This window comes from Dendropsophus ebraccatus, chromosome 1, assembly GCF_027789765.1.
Source record: "Dendropsophus ebraccatus isolate aDenEbr1 chromosome 1, aDenEbr1.pat, whole genome shotgun sequence".
Lineage (NCBI taxonomy): Eukaryota > Metazoa > Chordata > Amphibia > Anura > Hylidae > Dendropsophus > Dendropsophus ebraccatus.
Genome location: NC_091454.1, coordinates 165006392 through 165024639, shown reverse-complemented (window position 1 = coordinate 165024639; position 18248 = coordinate 165006392). Strand labels below are relative to the sequence as shown.

The 18248-nt window shown below is 41.4% G+C and overlaps 1 protein-coding gene across 1 annotated transcript in view; it reads right to left on the bottom strand.

The window, feature by feature from the left end:
- Positions 1 to 17033, bottom strand: part of ADAMTSL3 (ADAMTS like 3) — a 367623-nt gene extending 350590 nt beyond the window's left edge. Inside the window, exons 1-2 of the mRNA XM_069983695.1 lie at positions 16769 to 17033; positions 9236 to 9330 (exon numbers count right to left, since the gene is read on the bottom strand). Coding sequence (XP_069839796.1) covers positions 9236 to 9325 — 90 coding nt within the window. The 5' untranslated portion in view covers positions 9326 to 9330; positions 16769 to 17033. The remainder of the gene's footprint in view (positions 1 to 9235; positions 9331 to 16768) is intronic.
- Between the last annotated feature and the right edge of the window lie 1215 nt (positions 17034 to 18248).

Below are 18248 nucleotides of genomic sequence, written 5' to 3'. Positions count from 1 at the left end.
CGTGAGCCCTCTTATAGAGACACTGAGGCAGGCAGGATTCTGCGGCGGAGCTCTTATTACTCAATGTACCCTTATAGGACATACACCACTGCTTTCCTTTTCTTTACTTCAATACAAATAATTTAATTTTATAGTATACATATTATTAGACAAGCATAGTCTAATAATTTTATAGTATACATACATATATAGACATTGATACATTACTGCATTACTTGCATTGAACATCACTATGCTTATTGTACATGACAGTGTAGTAGAGCTTAATTTGTCAACAAGCAATTTAACACAACTCATGATGTGCTATTTGTTGCTTTCCTTGACATGGCAGGTACAGAGGGGGAAAAAAAGTATTTAGTCAGTCACCAATAGTGCAAGTTCTCCCACTTAAAAATATGAGAGGCGTCTGTAATTTATATCATAGGTAGACCTCAACTATGAGAGACAAAATGAGAAAACAAATCCTGAAAATCACATTGTCTGATTTTGTAAGAAGTTATTTGCAAATTATGGTAGAAAATAAGTATTTGGTCACCTACAAACAATCAAGATTTCTGGCTCTCACAGACCTGTAACTTCTTCTTTAAGAGTCTCCTCTTTCCTCCACTCATTACCTGTAGTAATGCCACCTGTTTAAACTTTTTATCAGTATAAAAAGACACCTGTGCACACCCTCAAACAGTCAGACTCCAAACTCCACTATGGTGAAGACCAAAGAGCTGTCAAAGGACACCAGAAACAAAATTGTAGCCCTGCACCAGGCTGGGAAGACTGAATCTGCAATAGGCAACCAGCTTGGAGTGAAGAAATCAACTGTGGGAGCAATAATTAGAGAATGGAAGACATACAAGACCACTGATAATCTCCCTCGATCTGGGTCTCCACGCAAAATCTCACCCCGTGGGTTCAAAACGATCACAAGAACGGTGAGCAAAAATCCCAGAACCACGCGGGGGGACCTAGTGAATGAACTGCAGAGAGCTGGGACCAATGTAACAAAGCCTACCATATTACGCCACCAGGGACTCAGATCCTGCAGTGCCAGACGTGTCCCACTGCTTAAGCCAGTACATGTCCGGGCCCGTCGGAAGTTTGCTAGAGATCATTTGGATGATCCAGAAGAGTATTGGGAGAATGTCCTATGGTCTGATGAAACCAAAGTGGAACTGTTTGGTAGAAACACAACTTGTCGTGTTTGGAGGAAAAAGAATACTGAGTTGCATCCATCAAACACCATACCTACTGTAAAGCATGGGGGTGGAAACATCATGCTTTGGGGCTGTTTCTCTGCAAAGGGGCCAGGACGACTGATCCGGGTACATGAAAGAATGAATGGGGCCATGTATCGTGAGATTTTGAGTGCAAACCTCTTTCCATCAGCAAGGGCATTGAAGGTGAAACGTGGCTGGGTCTTTCAACATGACAATGATCCAAAGCACACCGCCAGGGCAACGAAGGAGTGGCTTCGTAAGAAGCATTTCAAGGTCCTGGAGTGGCCTGACCAGTCTCCAGATCTCAACCCTATAGAAAACCTTTGGAGGGAGTTGAAAGTCCGTGTTGCCAAGCGACAGCCCCAAAACATCACTGCTCTAGAGGAGATCTGCATGGAGGAATGGGCCAACATATCAACAACAGTGTGTGCCAACCTTCATTGCCAACAAAGGATATATAACAAAGTATTGAGATGAAATTTTGTTACTGACCAAATACTTATTTTCCACCATAATTTGCAAATAAATTCTTACAAAATCAGACAATGTGATTTTCTGCATTTGTTTCCTCATTTTGTCTCTCATAGTTGATGTCTACCTATGATGTAAATTACAGACGCCTCTCATCTTTTTAAGTGGGAGAAATTGCACTATTGGTGACTGACTAAATATTTTTTTTCCCACTGTATATCTATAATGTAATATAACAGAGGTCTCTAATTTGTGACTCTCTAGCTCCAACCTGTGGTTCTTGTCAAACTACAAGTCCCAGCATCTACATTGCAATAAACAACGGCTTTCAACTTGAGGTTCTCCAGCTCCAATCTGGAATATCTTTTTAAACTACAACTCTTGTGCTTCAAACTGTGGCTGTTGTTAAACTACAACTCCCAGCATGCCGTGACAACCTACTCTACTCTAGGGACTTGTAGTTTCACAACTGCTGGAAAGATACAGGTTGCAGACAGCTGCACTAAAACTGCAATGTTAAATTCTGCCATGTTACATCTGTATAATGGGACAAACTGTAAATCTGATCCAAAGACACAGTCATTATATAGATCCAGCCATTTGCCGTCTGCTTTTACTGTAAGCCTCAGACCTAATGAAGTCAGTAAAACCAATTGCAGATTGAAGTTTTAATTATCAGGTAACAGAGTTTTACACAGAAATACACTTCACAATTCTTTCAGCTTTTTTTAAAAAAAGTGATATATTGATCTATATTTCAAAGCACAGCAGGTCTAAGAGCTAAGCATTCATTCCCAGTATGTTGCTTTTATATATCTGCCCTATATATCAAGAAGGTGGGAAAGAAGCCAGGATATAGCATGCAGAAAAAACAGCAGCCTTTCCGCTTTGAAATCAGAGAGACGGAAACCATAGCACTGGTTAATACCACATGGGCTCCATGTCTTCCTTACAGCTTTACCAGAACAGAAGCTAATGATATAAACACCGCTCTCCTATCCATATGTGGGGAAATCAGCTTGTTCTCTTCACTACAGCTAGTTAACCGGAGAGACGTATAATTGTTCTAGCAAAAGTCACCAAAGATCCTCAAGTTTTTTGTTTGGGTATTTTGTATAGAGCGAGACTTCTCAGCCGCTTGATAAGACCTAATATTCCCATGCAGAGCTGAAAAAAGTAACGACGTGCGAGCGAGGCAGTGAGAGAAGTGTATAATGGAAACTTCTCAGTCTGCTAGAAATATAAGTCCTCAAACAGATAGATTAGCTTAGCAGATGTTATTAAAATTGACAGTATGTCTAAATTTAATCAATTTGTTGGCAGTTGCTTTGGTATAAAGGATTAAAAGTGGCAGGAGGTGTGGGGGCTGGGCGATCGGAATCTACCATGGAGAATAGAATGATAGTTATCAAATGCAGAACATGTTGTATGATGGGATGGGAGATGGGATATGGACTGCCACTATAGAAACCTACATATATTTATCACTATAGAGAGACTTAGGACTTCGAAGACCATTGTGTTCTCAACTTTCCAACAAGGCCAGATGTTTCTTTTAGGGTAGCTTCACACACCGTATCGCAGTGAAAAAAAAACAATGTGTGATTAGAAATTATTAGAAAAAACTGCGGTATTTTAGTAATAAATTACGAGCGTGTTCATTATTTAGATGGAAGTTATCAATTACAGACTGTATTCTATTTGCCATTTAATGGCCATTGTCTTAAAATAATGGCAATTATTTACCTTTAAATGACGGCCATCCACTCAATTTCAACAGTGTGTGAACATAGCCTTTCTGTGTTTTCAATCCATTCCTGGTTTTGGTTGCAAAATACTGAGAGAAGATAGCCTTAGGATACATTAAACAGACTGCAAAAACGCAAGGTCAACCTAGTGATTTTCTGAGATTTCCAATAAATTGAGGAAAGGCTGTAACAAGTCAAAAAAGGGGGGAAAACCTTTACTTGCCCTTAAATGTTTTGATTTTATTGATTTTACTACATACTGTACACTGCTCAAATGGTGCTACAGCCCATCGATGGCCTCATTGCAGCAGGCCCTGAGTTAGGTGCCTTCTCCCATAGACTTCTATGACAATGTTTCCTGCTTTTTGGCTTTATTAATGAGGCTATGTTCACACTAAGTATATGTCTGGCCGCATATTTTTCGCGGCCGGACATATACGTGTAAAACTCCGGCCGGAATTTACGCAAGTTGCGGCCGGCTACGTACGGTCCGCGAACTTACCCCCGTAAGCTACGTACGCTTCCCGAGCGGCGTACGTAGCGATCTGACAGCGGTATTTTACTGGGATATCTTCGGCTAGCCCCGGACACCCCACAGAACCTTTTGGATCGGCAAAACAAAGTGGAAAAAAGAAGAAATCACCACTCCGTATGGGACCGCATGTTACGCTACGGGCGTAAGTTACAGTATTTCCGTCCTGAAACAATGGTCTGGTTAATTTTTTACGGCGCCGCATACGATCCGGGCGTAAGTTCTCACGTAGTGTGAACTGTGCAGCCGTAGATCCTATACTTTCCATTGTACGCAAACTACGTAAATCTCCGGCAGCTTATTCACGGAACGCGCTACGGCCGGAAACTTACGTAGTGTGAACCTAGCCTGAAAATGTAATTTTTTTTACATTTTTACATGGAGTGGCAGCAGGGACACAGCCCTTCTGCTTCCACCAGTAGCTTTTTTGAGACCTACAGGACTACACAAGGCCTGCCCCGGTTACATTTTGTTAACACTGCTGCATGCTGCACTAGTAATACTGAGCCTCCCCTAATGTCTACTCTTATACAGTACATGTTAGCATTAGAGTAGACATCAGACTTGGGGAAATAGAAATAGTGTCACTACCGCTGCTGTCGTGGCACAGTGTTGTAGAGCTGGGATACTACTTTCCCCATTAGATACTGACACATCTGCAGCGCTAGTGACACCTTCCCCAAGTGTAATATTTGTTCCAATGCTAACATACATTAGAATAGACATCAGGGGAGGCTCAGTATCACAAGTACAGCAACACTAGTGGTATGTAACTGCCAGGACAGGGCTTGTGTAGCCCTGCAGTTCCTGACACAGTCAATGGTGACAGAGAGGGTCCATGTCACCCTTTACTGCTTTACATTTTCTTTAATAAAGTTATAAAACATTATTAAAAATAAAAAGGAGGTTTTTTTTGCATGAATACACTTTAATACACAACCATTTTAAGAAACGAAAAACTCTCACATAGGCTATGCTCACACATAGTATTTCCGTCAGTCTTTTTTCAACTATAATCAGGAATGGAACTGACAGGGCAAAATTATAATGGAAAGATTTACACAGTTTCTGTGTTTTCAATCGACTCCTGGTTTTAGTTTAAAAAAGGCTGACCAAAAGACTGACAGAAATACTATGGGGGACATTTATTAAGTCCGACGTTTTTTACTTTTTTTAATGCCTCTACATAAATCCTGTGCGCTCCGGTGCTCACGACCGAAAACCTACGCCAGCTGGAGACTGGAGTAGGTTTTCGGTGTATCTTTTAGCGTAACGAATGGTGAATCGCGCGCTCCGTTCCGCCCCCTTCACACCCACCCCCCAGCATAGCCGGTGGAAATTGCAGTTTTTCGAATATTTTATTCGCAAATCGGACATTTGCGAATAAAATCATGCGCAAATCTGCACTTTCCGCCGAAAAAAAAATGTACACCCGTTGATACATGTCCCCCTATGTGTCAACATTCAATGCACTATCTTATATATGAAATAAAATTTCTTAGAACACACATTGCACACAGAGAAGTCTACACGTTTAAAAGGCCAATATAAGTTCAGTGACAATATATTCTGCACCCTAAGGGTTAAGAGTTATTTGTGAAGACTAGACTGGAGCAGGTGCATGAGGGCAATTTATGGCTTCCAGTGGTATAAAGATGGTTTCATCACTGGCTTTCTGTTAACTCTGTATGCCCTCTCATTAGCTTCAAATCTTTAGTTTCATAACGCCTGCGATTTCAATTTATGACTTCATATCTGGATTGTGTTCTGAGCAATACAGCAGGCAGGTTATCCTGGGGCTCCAATGAGCTCAACTCTCCAACCAACCAGAAAAGTCTGCCTCTCTACCAGCGTACAAAGAAAATGATGTCAGAAAGGGATGCTTAGACTCAGACAGTCAACAATCGAGGGGAACAGACTCCACAAACGTCAAAACAAAGCCCCTCTGAGACCGATAAAAAAAAGCTTGATTCATAAATTTTTTTAATTCATAAACTTCTTTGCCTTCCCTTTTAATTTTGTGGTATACACCAGTATTCCTTCTATGATATGCATATAAGTGTGTAATATATGGTGGATTTGAAGAATGTTTCACTAACAGAGATGACTATAATCTGAGAATGTGTAAGAATGCATGTGTGTGTATATACTGTATGTGTGTGTGTATACACTGTGTGTGAGTGTATATATACTGTGTGTGTATATATATATATATATATATATTTATTTATATATATACTCTGTGTGTGTGTGTGTGTGTGTGTGTATATATATATATATATATATATATATATATACTGTGCGTGTATTTGTATTGGCAGCTGAACCGTATATATTCCTATTTGCAGGAACTGTTTGCTTTTGTAAATAATTTCCTGTCACTTTAAATCAGTGCTTCTCAATTCCAGTCCTCAGGCCTCACCAACAGGTCATGTTTTGAGGATTTCCTTAGTATTTCACAGGTGATATAATTATACTCGGTGCGTCAGGTAATATCACAGGCGTTCTTTGTATGGGAAATCCTCAAAACATGACCTGTTGGTGAGGCCTGAGGACTGGAATTGAGAAGCACTGCTTTAAATGCATCTGAGAGGCTTCTCATTGTTGCATTGTAAAAATGTTTGTACAGCAGGTCCCGATGTGACACCATGTCGGATTGCTGTGGCTGAAAACAGGAATGATGGTGTTCTCAGTTGTGTGACGCAGGGGGAAGTGCAGGCTCTGACACTGATACTGTGCTAGATAAAGGACACATAAGGTGACGCCAATGCACTATGCCATAACAAGTCAGAGGTGGCATAGGAAGGTGTTATATGAGATTGAGGTTTGGCATCAGTTGGGAAGATTGTAGTCCGTCCACAAGAGGTATTAGTGATGTGTTCTTTTGGTCTTTGTGAAGAACAAGTCAGAGACCTATACACCTGGATTCAAAACTGTCCCCAGGCAAAAGAGACAGAAGCCTAGAGGCTGTTTGAGTGTTGGCAAACTTGGAGCCAGGAAGTAGTCTGCCAAAAGGTGGGGTTGGTGGGAGGGAGGCTGGGAAATGTAATCTGGGCCTGTAAAGGGTCACCTGCGCAGCAAGTCCTTATGGAGCAAACATCTCAGTTGCTTTGTCAATCGGAGCCTAAGGGCCTTATTACACAAACAATTATCGGTCGTACTTGGCTCATGTTGAAAGGCAAAAAGCTGCCAAGAGATGCACCATGACAGCTGATCGTTGTCTTTCAGCATGTTTTAAAATCATGATAGTGAGGTCTGCTGCTCATCAATCCATGTAATAGGAGGGTCAGCAGCAGACCACTACTCTTTTCTATGGGCCACCTGTGCCTCCCTCAGCTCCTGTTAGCCCCCCAGCTTCTCCCTGCTCAATGTCTGTGCTTGTAATAGCACAGACAGAGAACGGGAAATGAGGAATGAGGTCGCTCCGAGTAACAGGAGCAGCGGCAGCAGTCTGGTGCTCTCTTCTATGGGCCACCTGGATGATCCCCAGGGCCCCTCCTCAATATTGGGTTGTGTAATAGGGTCCTTAGGCTATTACATGCACAGACATTGAGCGGGAAGGAGCGAAGGGGCCTCGGGAATCATCTAGGTGGCCCATAGAAGAGAGCGGCGGTCTGCTGCTGCACTCCTGTTACCCAGAGTGGCGCTATCATGATCATTATATTAGAACATGCTGAAAGACAATGATCAGCCGACATCGTGCATATTGACTGATCTTTGCCTTTTAACATGAGCTATTACACAAAAAGATTATGGGCCGGAACAGCCTGTAATCGGCCAAGTACCGTCGATAATCATTTAGTGTAATAGGGCCTTTAGGACTTTCATGGAGTGGACACCTAATTGAGTGACTGATGACAGCAATGTCACGCTTTAGAGAGCAGTGGCTTACAGTGTTCTGTATCGGCCCTGTCAGATGATAGTAGTAAAATTTGGTACAGGCCTGTAGAGAGGCCTGGATAGTTAGGCCTACAGAGTGTTGCTATATAGTGGTGCCTGGGGTGTGGGCTAGCTGGCAACAGATGGAAGAACAAGGCACTGGGCCTCTTACATAGCCGGGGGAGTTTGTAAGTTGGGGGTCCCAGAGAAAGAGGTCCTGAAAGTCAAGACTACAGACAATTCCTTAAAGGGATAACAGTGTTTCTTATCATAGAAGCAGCACAATCATGTATAATAACATTTCCTTAGCTAGAGTAGTAATACAATTTTCTGGAACACCATTGCAGCCAAATGTGCACATGCCGTTACAATGACAATTTGTTATAATACAGCTTGCTTTGAAGATAAGATATCTTGATCTAAGCCATGACACTGCAGCATTGAGCATATGGTAAAGCAGGCTAAAACTGGCATTTTCTTTATAAGCAAGAGTTGGCATTAAGATCTGACATGTTCAAGGAGGGGCACGGTCCAGACAAAGCTCACCAAAGGATTTTATTGCGATAACAGTAACTGCCTCAGTAGTCTTGATATGAAACATTTTCTAGCTGGAAAGGGAACAGACGCCAAGCATAAAATTAGCTTTGTCTATAATTGCAGCTGCAGAGTCTTAATGTGGGCACAGACTGTTCATCTTGGCTATTTGTCCAACTAAGGGGCAGCATTGATACTGCCTCACATTAATATGCCATCGACCCATGTCTATTGGCTGGTGGAATATGCATTCTATGGAATATTAGTTTAAACGAACTTACAAGAACATATAATTGCATCATATAGGCTCAATTAAGCTAAACAATAGCTTCCTATAGTCAACAAGTCTATATTAGTTATGTTCAGCTAAAACCTATTATCAAGACTTGATTCTTTTATTAGTAATGAGACAACTTTACATACAGACATCATCATAACCTTAGCGGGTGCTCAAGTAGCAATGACTTTTGGAACCAAACCACTTTAGGGTCCCATAGGACATTTGTATTAGTGGTGTCATTGGGGTATAGCGGCTAGGGATGGTCCGAACCAAGTTCTGTTCGGGTTCGTGCAAACCCGAACTCTCGGTAATGATTCCCGCTGTCTGCCCGCTCCGTGCAGCGGACGGATCCAGTGGGAGGACCGCCTGGAAAATTGGGATACAGCCATAGCCATAGGCTGTATCCCAGTTTTCCAGGCGTTCCTCCCGCTGTATCCGCCCGCTCCACGGAGCAGGCAGACAGCGGGAATCAGATGCCGAGCGCTCGGGTTCATACGAACCCGAACCTCGGCAGGTTCGGAAAATCCCTAATAGCGGCCATAAGCAGTGAATGATGAAATGATACTATGTACAAATTTACCTGATATCTTGAAGACTTCAATGACATCATTATCCACAATGCCAGGAACCAAGAGGCCATCTTGCACACGTTGTCCCACCTCAACCTCATGAAGTCTTTAAAATAAAAAAAGAAGTGTCAGTCAAAGGTATTTATACATGAAAACAACTTTGTCTTTAAATCTAGTAAGTTACGCTTATAGGCATTTGTTCACTGTATAAAGCATTGACACCTGCACAGAGTATGATGGACAAAGTCAAGAAAGACACTTTATTTATTTGTGCAGAACTTAGCACTCTCCCTATTCACATAATTCTGATAATCTGAAAGACAAGGCTGAAAAAGTGTCACACAGTACATAGTACCAGACCATAGTACCATATTCTTCATTTCCCTCCAAGGCTATGAAACACCTACTAAGCATTGCAGTGGTACTCTCTGTCTAGTACATAGAAAGTGAAATCTGATCTGATCAGATCTGCAATCTGATCCTACTTTATTGTGGTTTGCTTCAGTTTTTTGCATACAGTATTTCTGAAGGGGTTATTATGTAGTTCTAGCTTTACTATGCACTCATTTCTTGGAACAGTGAATCACACAAGCTACAGTATATGTACTACTACAACACACAAACCACTTCAGAAGTCAGCTACAGGGATTACATACTTGTCTGCTTCTCCCCTGCATCTTATGGATTACTTTGGTTGATTCCTGCACTTAAAAGGTACATCATACCTGTGCAGAAGACGTCCAAAATTCCGGGGATCGTCAAAGCAGGGAACATCCCTGAGAAAAGAAGGTGCTGGAGTGTTTCCCATTTTAAGTAAGGAAAGAAAAATAAGAAGGCGGATGTTCTCAAAAGTGAGAGGGGAGTACAAAAAGATTGGCTTTTGAAATTCACCATGTCCAATCCTCTTCCATCCAACATCATGTGTTCGAGAAAAGTTCTTCCAGAATAACATAAGATAGTTGGTCAGTTCCAAAGAAATTGGCAGGTTAGGTTGTCTTTGCTTGTATGTTTATGGGCATATACATGTTAGTAAAAAGCAAAGAATCTGTTAGGCTTTCACAGTGACTTAGCTGGGGGATAGGCCATTGGGGCAGTTTTCTCAGCTGCAAATATTGCTCTCCTAACAATGGCTGTCGAATGTAAAGTGAGCAGTGAGGAATACAGTGTATGCATGGCCACTAAGTACTATGCAGGAGCTCCATTACTGGCACCAAGGAATGTACATACGGGAATGTACATATGGCTATCCAGAAAAGAGAGGATAAAGGCGGCACTCACCAGGTACCTGATCATGGATGCTTTATTAGAGGGAACAACAAAACAATTTTGCAGGTGTGTTCCACTAAACGAGTGACAATTGCTTCACGCTTCGGCGCATCAGTGAGCCAGAAGACGAGCAGAAGCATAAAACAACTGTCGCTCGTTTAGTGGAACACACCTGCAAAATTGTTTTGTCATTCCCTCTAATAAAGCATCCGTGATCAAGTACCTGGCGAGTGCCGCCTTTATCCTCTCTTTGCTAGAGAACTTTCACTCTGTCTGTTTGGCGGGGCAACATCTGCGATTGGGACATCTGAAAGAAAGATGGTCCACATTGGATATATACACAGTAGTGCTAGCTCTTACTTCTATTGCTGGTTGTACATATGGCTATGTTCACACACCATCATTTCTTGGCCATTTAACGTACATCTTTCAGGATGGCCATCAACTGCCGAAAAATTACAGTAAGTAAACATAGGTTATCACTGGACTCCCTGCACCTCTACAGTACTTACATATACTGTATGCATTACCTATTCGCACTGTCCAGCTCAGGTGCAAGAGCGTCCAGCATAGTGAATGGGCATTTTGACTGTTCTATGTACTGGCGTACTTGAGAACTAAACCACATTTAGACAAAGAAAACAACAGCACAAAGCTCTTCTGTTGGAAGTAATAATGGGGATAGTTGTCTGGGGTGGATGAACCAGCTCAGACTTCCCCCATTAGCTGAATTAGCTACATAAATCAATAAATAAAGGATGATAATAAAGTGGGATGAAGCCGAGAGGGAAGCACCAGAAAGTGTTCTCCTAAATATGACTGCAGAGACTAATTCATCCCATGTAATAGAAATTGCTGAAGAATAACAGGAAAATACAGACAGCAGAGGGCTGATTATTGTCACACAGAGGACTCTGCTATTCCACCTTCTCAGTAACATTCCACAAGTCTCAAAACCTAAAACGCAGCCAGTCTTTTACAGCATGTGCACCCCAACTATTGTGGAAAATGCTCATCAAGTCTCGCAAAGTAGTATAGTCTAGAGCTGAGAGGGAAGAAAAAAAAAAGATAAGTGAGCCGTCTAGACAAATGAAATGAAAACATATGAGCTTAGCGGTCACTTTTCATTAAGTAAAACAACTTGTCAAATTGTTATCAAACCCTCCGATCGCTGCCCACAGGAGATCATCTTCAGGGACTGGAACGTAACGTGTTTATTAAAAGGATCATATCAGCATGTGGATTAAGAGAGTCAAAATAAATATACATGGAAAATAATGAATGGTATTCTTTCCAAGTGTGGTTACAGAGAATGTTCATTTCCCCCTAGATATGAAAAGCAGCTAAAAGCTCTCTTCACCTGTTCCTGTTCACAAGCATATCACCGCAGGGTCATGTCACTCCGGATGTGACCACACCAATAACATTTCATTCTCTACACAATGCTGCATGTGTAACTAACCTTGTAAGATTACATAAATTATAAATAATTTATTCTGCATTGCTGCTACATTTATTCTGCATTACTGCTACCTCTTACACCCCCCACCCCACCCCCAGACAGCCGCCAGCGTGCACCAGCACTCCACCCAGGCCTCACCATCCCCACACCTGGAGAGCCGACAGCCTGCACCCCCCCCCCCTCCACCCGGGACAGCCGCTGGCCCACACCAGCCTCCCGCCTCCAGACAGCCACCGGCCCACACCCCCTGGAAAGCCGCCTGCACTAAACTGTTGCCTTCCTGGACAGCCTGGCTGGGCAAGCATACGTGTATGCTGGGGGGGGGAGGTTGCTCACAGCTGCAAACTCGGACACATAGCACATAAGGGAAGAAATTATACCAAACAACAGATAACTGTTTGCAAAGTTATAAAATCATGTTTTCCCCCAAGGCTCAAACGTCATAGAGGACGTACTGAGCTGCAGCATGCAGATAGGTACAAGGTTTAGCTTTTGACAATGAGCCTTGAGCATCAATCATGGATGGCAGACATGAGTGGCGGAGAAGCTCAGCACAACGTTTAAGACTCTTAGAAGTAAGACATGATTTTATCTTAAAGTGACCATACACACTCAATAACTGTCATCAGTTATCCCTACCCTCTCTGTCCTCCCCATACACAGGAACAATCTATATTTTCTATATTCGCTGGCACAGCTTATCACTCCAAAAACAAAGGGGCTGGCCAACATGCCCAACCCCTATATCCACCACCAACTGACAGTGGAGTCTTGGGAGAACCCCATACACTTTATATTGATGGCTGAACCCACCGAAAAAATATAAAGTGTATGGGGACCTTTACTGTCCTAACTTTCTGCCAGTATCTGCAGCTCTCAACATGATATAGTAGAAGCATCCATGAGGAGCCCATAAAGGTTAAAGGAGCCCATAAAGGAAAATTTTTATTAAAGTATTGTATTGCCCGCCAAAAGTTATACAAATCCCCAATATACACTTATTACAGGAAATGCTTATAAAGTGCTTTCTTCCCTGCACTTCCTACTGCATCTAGGCTTCGCTTCCTGGATAACATGGTGATGTCACTTCCTGGATAACATGGTGATGTCACTTCCTGGATAAAGTAGTGATGTCACGACCCGACTCCCAGAGCTGTGTGGGTTGTGGCTGCTGGAAACGGATCTGAGGTCGAATACGTTTTTGTGTCCATTTTAAAAAAAAAAAAAGATCCTTTTGATCCTTTTTTTTTTTATAATGGAAGTCAATGGAAAAAAACGTGTATTTTTTACATGAGTTTTTTTTTGTTTATTTTTAAAACGGATTCCAAAAACGTAGTGTGAACCCGACCTAAGCTTAATGTCATTTCCATAATCCTTCCGAAAAGAAAGTGCTATTACACTTCAGGAATAGATCTCTGCCACTCAGTGGCTCTCCTCCACTCATTGCAGCCAAATGCATTGGCAGATATCCTTCAGGGATCTCCTCCTGATGTAGAGATCTCTGCAGTTTTCCTGTCCTTTTCAGACAGTTTTCGGAAATCCTAAACTCTGTTGTTAATGAATGCCGCGATTTCATCTCTGAAAGAAGATCGCAGTTAAAATTGCCATTTTGTTTACATGGGTGAGGAATGCATAGAAAGGGCCCTACACTGCGTACACATTCCTTATCTATGGATGTGTTCCATGTAAACAATGGAACACCTGTAGCCAAAACTCTCCTGGGATTCTCATGGATGGGAATGCTAAACCCAATACATTACAAAGTCTCAGCCTTTAAGGCCTTTAAGAGCTAAATGGGAATGTATAGATTCAGACACTTTTACTCTCTCAGCTACAATGGTCCAGTTGTTTACCTTGCATGTGTTCTGCACAGTAACCCATAACCCTGTTAGAGAGCATGGCAGGTATATGGAAGTACCGCTATATTTCTTATAGATCTGTCTGTGCAGAGCTCTGACTACACATATATATCCCTTTAAGAAACAATATCATTGAATATGTCTAGTTAAACTTTAAAGTGAATCTTTGTCTTTCATGATGTTCTGAGGAAAAGCAGAAGAGTTGCAATATTGAGTGATCAGGCTTTTTCTTTCCTTTTAATGGCTGCCATAGAGTAATGACAGTTCATGTGATACTTGATGTGCAGTTTTCTCTCAGATCTCATAGAAAATATTGCCGTCCTGTCGTTTCACACTTGCATTTTCCATTCGCTTTTATGGGGTGCAAGTGAGATAAAACAGTGTCCCATTGCTACTTTTCCGGATAGAGTCACTGCAGATGCTTAGCGCATGTATTTGATGATTGATTGTATTCCTACAGGACTTGATGCTACACAAAGCCATCACCTTAGTTATAGTTTATGTTTCTGTTTGACAAGATTTGATGATTAATAAGGAGTTTATGAAAAGCGTAGATGCGTCCAATATACCGAGATGATGTAAGAATGTTTTGAGATGTTAGTTTTACTATCTGTAGAAGAGAGCAAATGTTAGTGCAATAGGGTCACTGTGAGGTTAGAAATGAGTCTTAAAGCAAAAGTAGGGCTATTTAACATTGGTGTGAGGTGGATCACTGCACCACCTAGTGGCCACCTTTATTAAAACACATAATAGCAGGGATTCCTAACACTGAGTAGTGTGGATAGTGTGCTGATCTACCAGGTCACACTAGAGCGTGCTCGTTTCTATGTACTGTATATAAAAAATATTTCTTCTACAATTTTTAACACATCGTCGGCTATTATAACAAAGCTTACACCAAGGTATAAAGCAACTAAACAGCTACGGATTATTGCTATTTCCATAGCTCCAGACAATTTTACATAAAAGATGGGAAGATAGGAGTCAGAGATGGATCAGAATCTATATGGTTTTCCAGGGTGCTAGAACCTTTCTATTCCTACTTCTTTATATCCACACCACTCATGTCATTGTTCTCACATATCAGAAAATCATACTTCTTGTGGAAGTTCACATCCAGTGTCTCAGCCACAGCTTACAAAACATGTTTACACCACCATTGTCCTGCTGTCAAAATATTTACACCAATTGTTACCATTATATATGACTGTGTATCTGTCACTGATGAGTGTGTGAAAGATTAACCCTTCCTGTTTACCCACTTAGATCCGACGTCTATATATATATATATAACTGGACTGGTAATGAAAGTGTGTTTATTGGTAGAGATTCCAGCATACAAAGTTTTCTGCCATAAGATCCACCTGCCACATGACTTATGTATCATTGGCAACATCAAATCATAGAACGTCAATCATCATAGTTTATACCAGGACAGTCACCTAGTATAAATGAATGGCTGAAGCCAGACGCTTACAATTTACATGTATATACAATATAACAAGATTTTCATTTGTGAAATTGGTATCAGACAGCTCTTTATCATAACATAGCTGTACACGGTAATAGGATTATTAAGGCATATGGCTAGCTAGCCTCAGGATGGGGTGTATATAAACCTTAGAATAATCTTTCCCAGTCTGGTCCATGAGCTGAGATCAGTGTGACTGTAAGGAGCTGTGTGTGATGGCTTACACATCCACATCTGTACTAGGACTGGGTATGAGCTGACAGTCTATGTACACAGCTAATTCATAGAATCACTGCTTATGAGTGTGTAAACAAGTGCACCGCTCTATTACATTGCCGTCCCTCAGATGTCAGCCAGTAGCTAGAATTCATGTGGAAAGTTCAATACAAACTTTATCCATCCTCTATGCCGATGTTAAACAACCACATATGCTATCCAAATAAGCCCTTGATTCAAGACCCTGCTATTCCTTCAAGGAGTTTGTACCTAGAATAATACTATACCTAAGCAATGCAGGAAAGAATAACACATAAATGCATTGTGTAAGACATTGGGGCAAATATAGCAAAGTGTCAGTGGTAAGGACATATTGCTAGGGTATGAATCTCACGAGGTGCCCACCCTATATTGTAATGGGCCATAGCTAAGAGAGGGCACAAAACTGGGGAAAAAAAATATTGACTTTTTTTTCTTTCCAAAAACAGCGCCATACCTGCCCTCAGGTTGTGTGTGGTATTACAACTGAACTTCAATAAAACTGACCTGTAATACCATACACAAACTGAGAACAAGTGTGGTGCTGTTTCTGCAGGAAATCATATATGATTCTCTCATTCCATATAACCCCTTTAGTCATATACTGCTACTATATATCTGTAATATATAGCTGTCATTGCGTCTGATTTGTACACATGATAACATTATGTAGCATTTACCGTCTGTACTACACCATATGCACCTATATTAATATAGGTGTTCATTTTGCCTTAAGTCTGAGTAAAAATAGCAGTGTAGCTTAGAATCCATCTTAGTTCTGGCAGTAGTTGCAACCTTTTTTATACATTGCAATGACCTCAATATCTAAAGAATGCAATTGAAAATCCATGGGTCATTGCTATATGTCACTCATGACAACCTATGACATAAACCATAAAGTTATGGCTTGTACCCTTAAAGGGTTAAACTCCATGAAAGCAGAGCAGCTCCAGCTCAAGGGCACACTTCTGAACTTTATAGTAGCTGCTACTGCAGAGGAGTGGGCAAGAAGATGGGTGATGCGCTGCTGGAGTAACCCTTTCCTATCCAGAAACAATGGGTGATTGCCTCTTACTCAGCACAGACACTCAGATCATAATTAGATAAATGCAATGTGCACACATATAACATTATATATATATATATATATATATATATATATATATATATATATATATATATATACATACATAATACATACTTCTGCAATGACATGTCTATGACAGCTCACCTTCCTTAGGACTTGCTCCCAAGTTTACTTGGCATATATCTTCTATAGACTGTATACTCGGGTGCCCGGTTGGGAATAAGTCCAGACAGTGTGAACAGCTCTATACTCTTGCCATCTTCATGGTCTCCTGTGATGTGTGTGGGCCTGGCTGGGAGCAGGGGGCACCATTGTGACCAGGGAAGCTCTGGCTGAGCTGTGACCCGCAGCGGGTGACTTGCACAGCTTCTGGGTACAGCTGGAAGCTGCCTCTCTGCTGCACCAGTCAAGCGGCTCAATGCAAATGCAACAGGTCTGCTGGTGACAGCCCGAGAAGCCGGCACACGTCCGTCAGCGCCTCCTACTGGCCGTCCTGGTGAAATGCAGCCAGGCTCTGCTTTGAGGGTTCCCTATGGAAAAGCAGCTGTGAGCAGACAGACATGCTCCTGTAATACAGTAGCTGAAGCCAAAATAAAAAGGCAGGGTTCCTGGTAGCTCTTAGACTTTAAGAGGCCCAGGGGCAACCTGATCTAAAGGATTTCCATCTCAGCTTCTTTACATTTTTTCCATTTTAAACTCTAGTTGACAGCAGGGACAGCAAAATGAATCACATTTAGTGCACCAAATATACAGGGTTCTGAGGATGTAAGGTCTAATGAATAAGTCACTTCAGTACAAAGTACTATAATTGGGAGCAATGCTTTACTGTATCTTACCAAATTAATATTTACCTTATGAGCCTTTATTAGTTTTTACTTTACTATAATAATTTTATATATTTTAGCAGCCTGAGTGTGCCAACCTCTCAGAACTTGTACAAATAGTCATTTGCAGTTGTCCTTGAAGTGAGTACAGTTGTTAAAAATCAGACTGGAGTTTTTTTGGGGGGAATGATATACAGGTATTGTATGCCTGGACACTTGTGTTTGGAACCTCGTCCTGTTGTAGCAATGTTCAGCAAATTCGTTTTCATTTTTCATCTCTGCTGTCCAAGAACCACGACGTTTGTATTTCTGAGTCGGCATAGCCAGATTGTTCTACAGGATTGTTCTACTGTACCATCTATTGCTCTACTGTACCATCTACATATTGTTATAAAGGATAGTGGTATTTAATAAATAAATTATATCAAAAAAGCCAGACTACTGCAACATAACTAAATGGAATAATTACTAATCCATAGAAACAATACATGACAATACATTAAATATGTAGGAGAAATTAGCCCTGATAATCATGGTGTACAGGGTGTATGAGAGCAGACAATTTATGCCTCCATGTAGTATTTAGACACAATTTTAGCACTCATATAGTTCGCAGGGTCACACTATGCTCTCATATAGTAAAAAGGCCACAATCTATAACCTAATATAGTACATTATTCCACCTTGTTCCCCCATATAGAAGATAGACCCACCCTGTGCACCCCCATATGGTACTGAGGCCCCTCTGTAGTTAGGCCTTCTGTGCCCCAATATAATTTTTACATTTCACCTGATGTAGC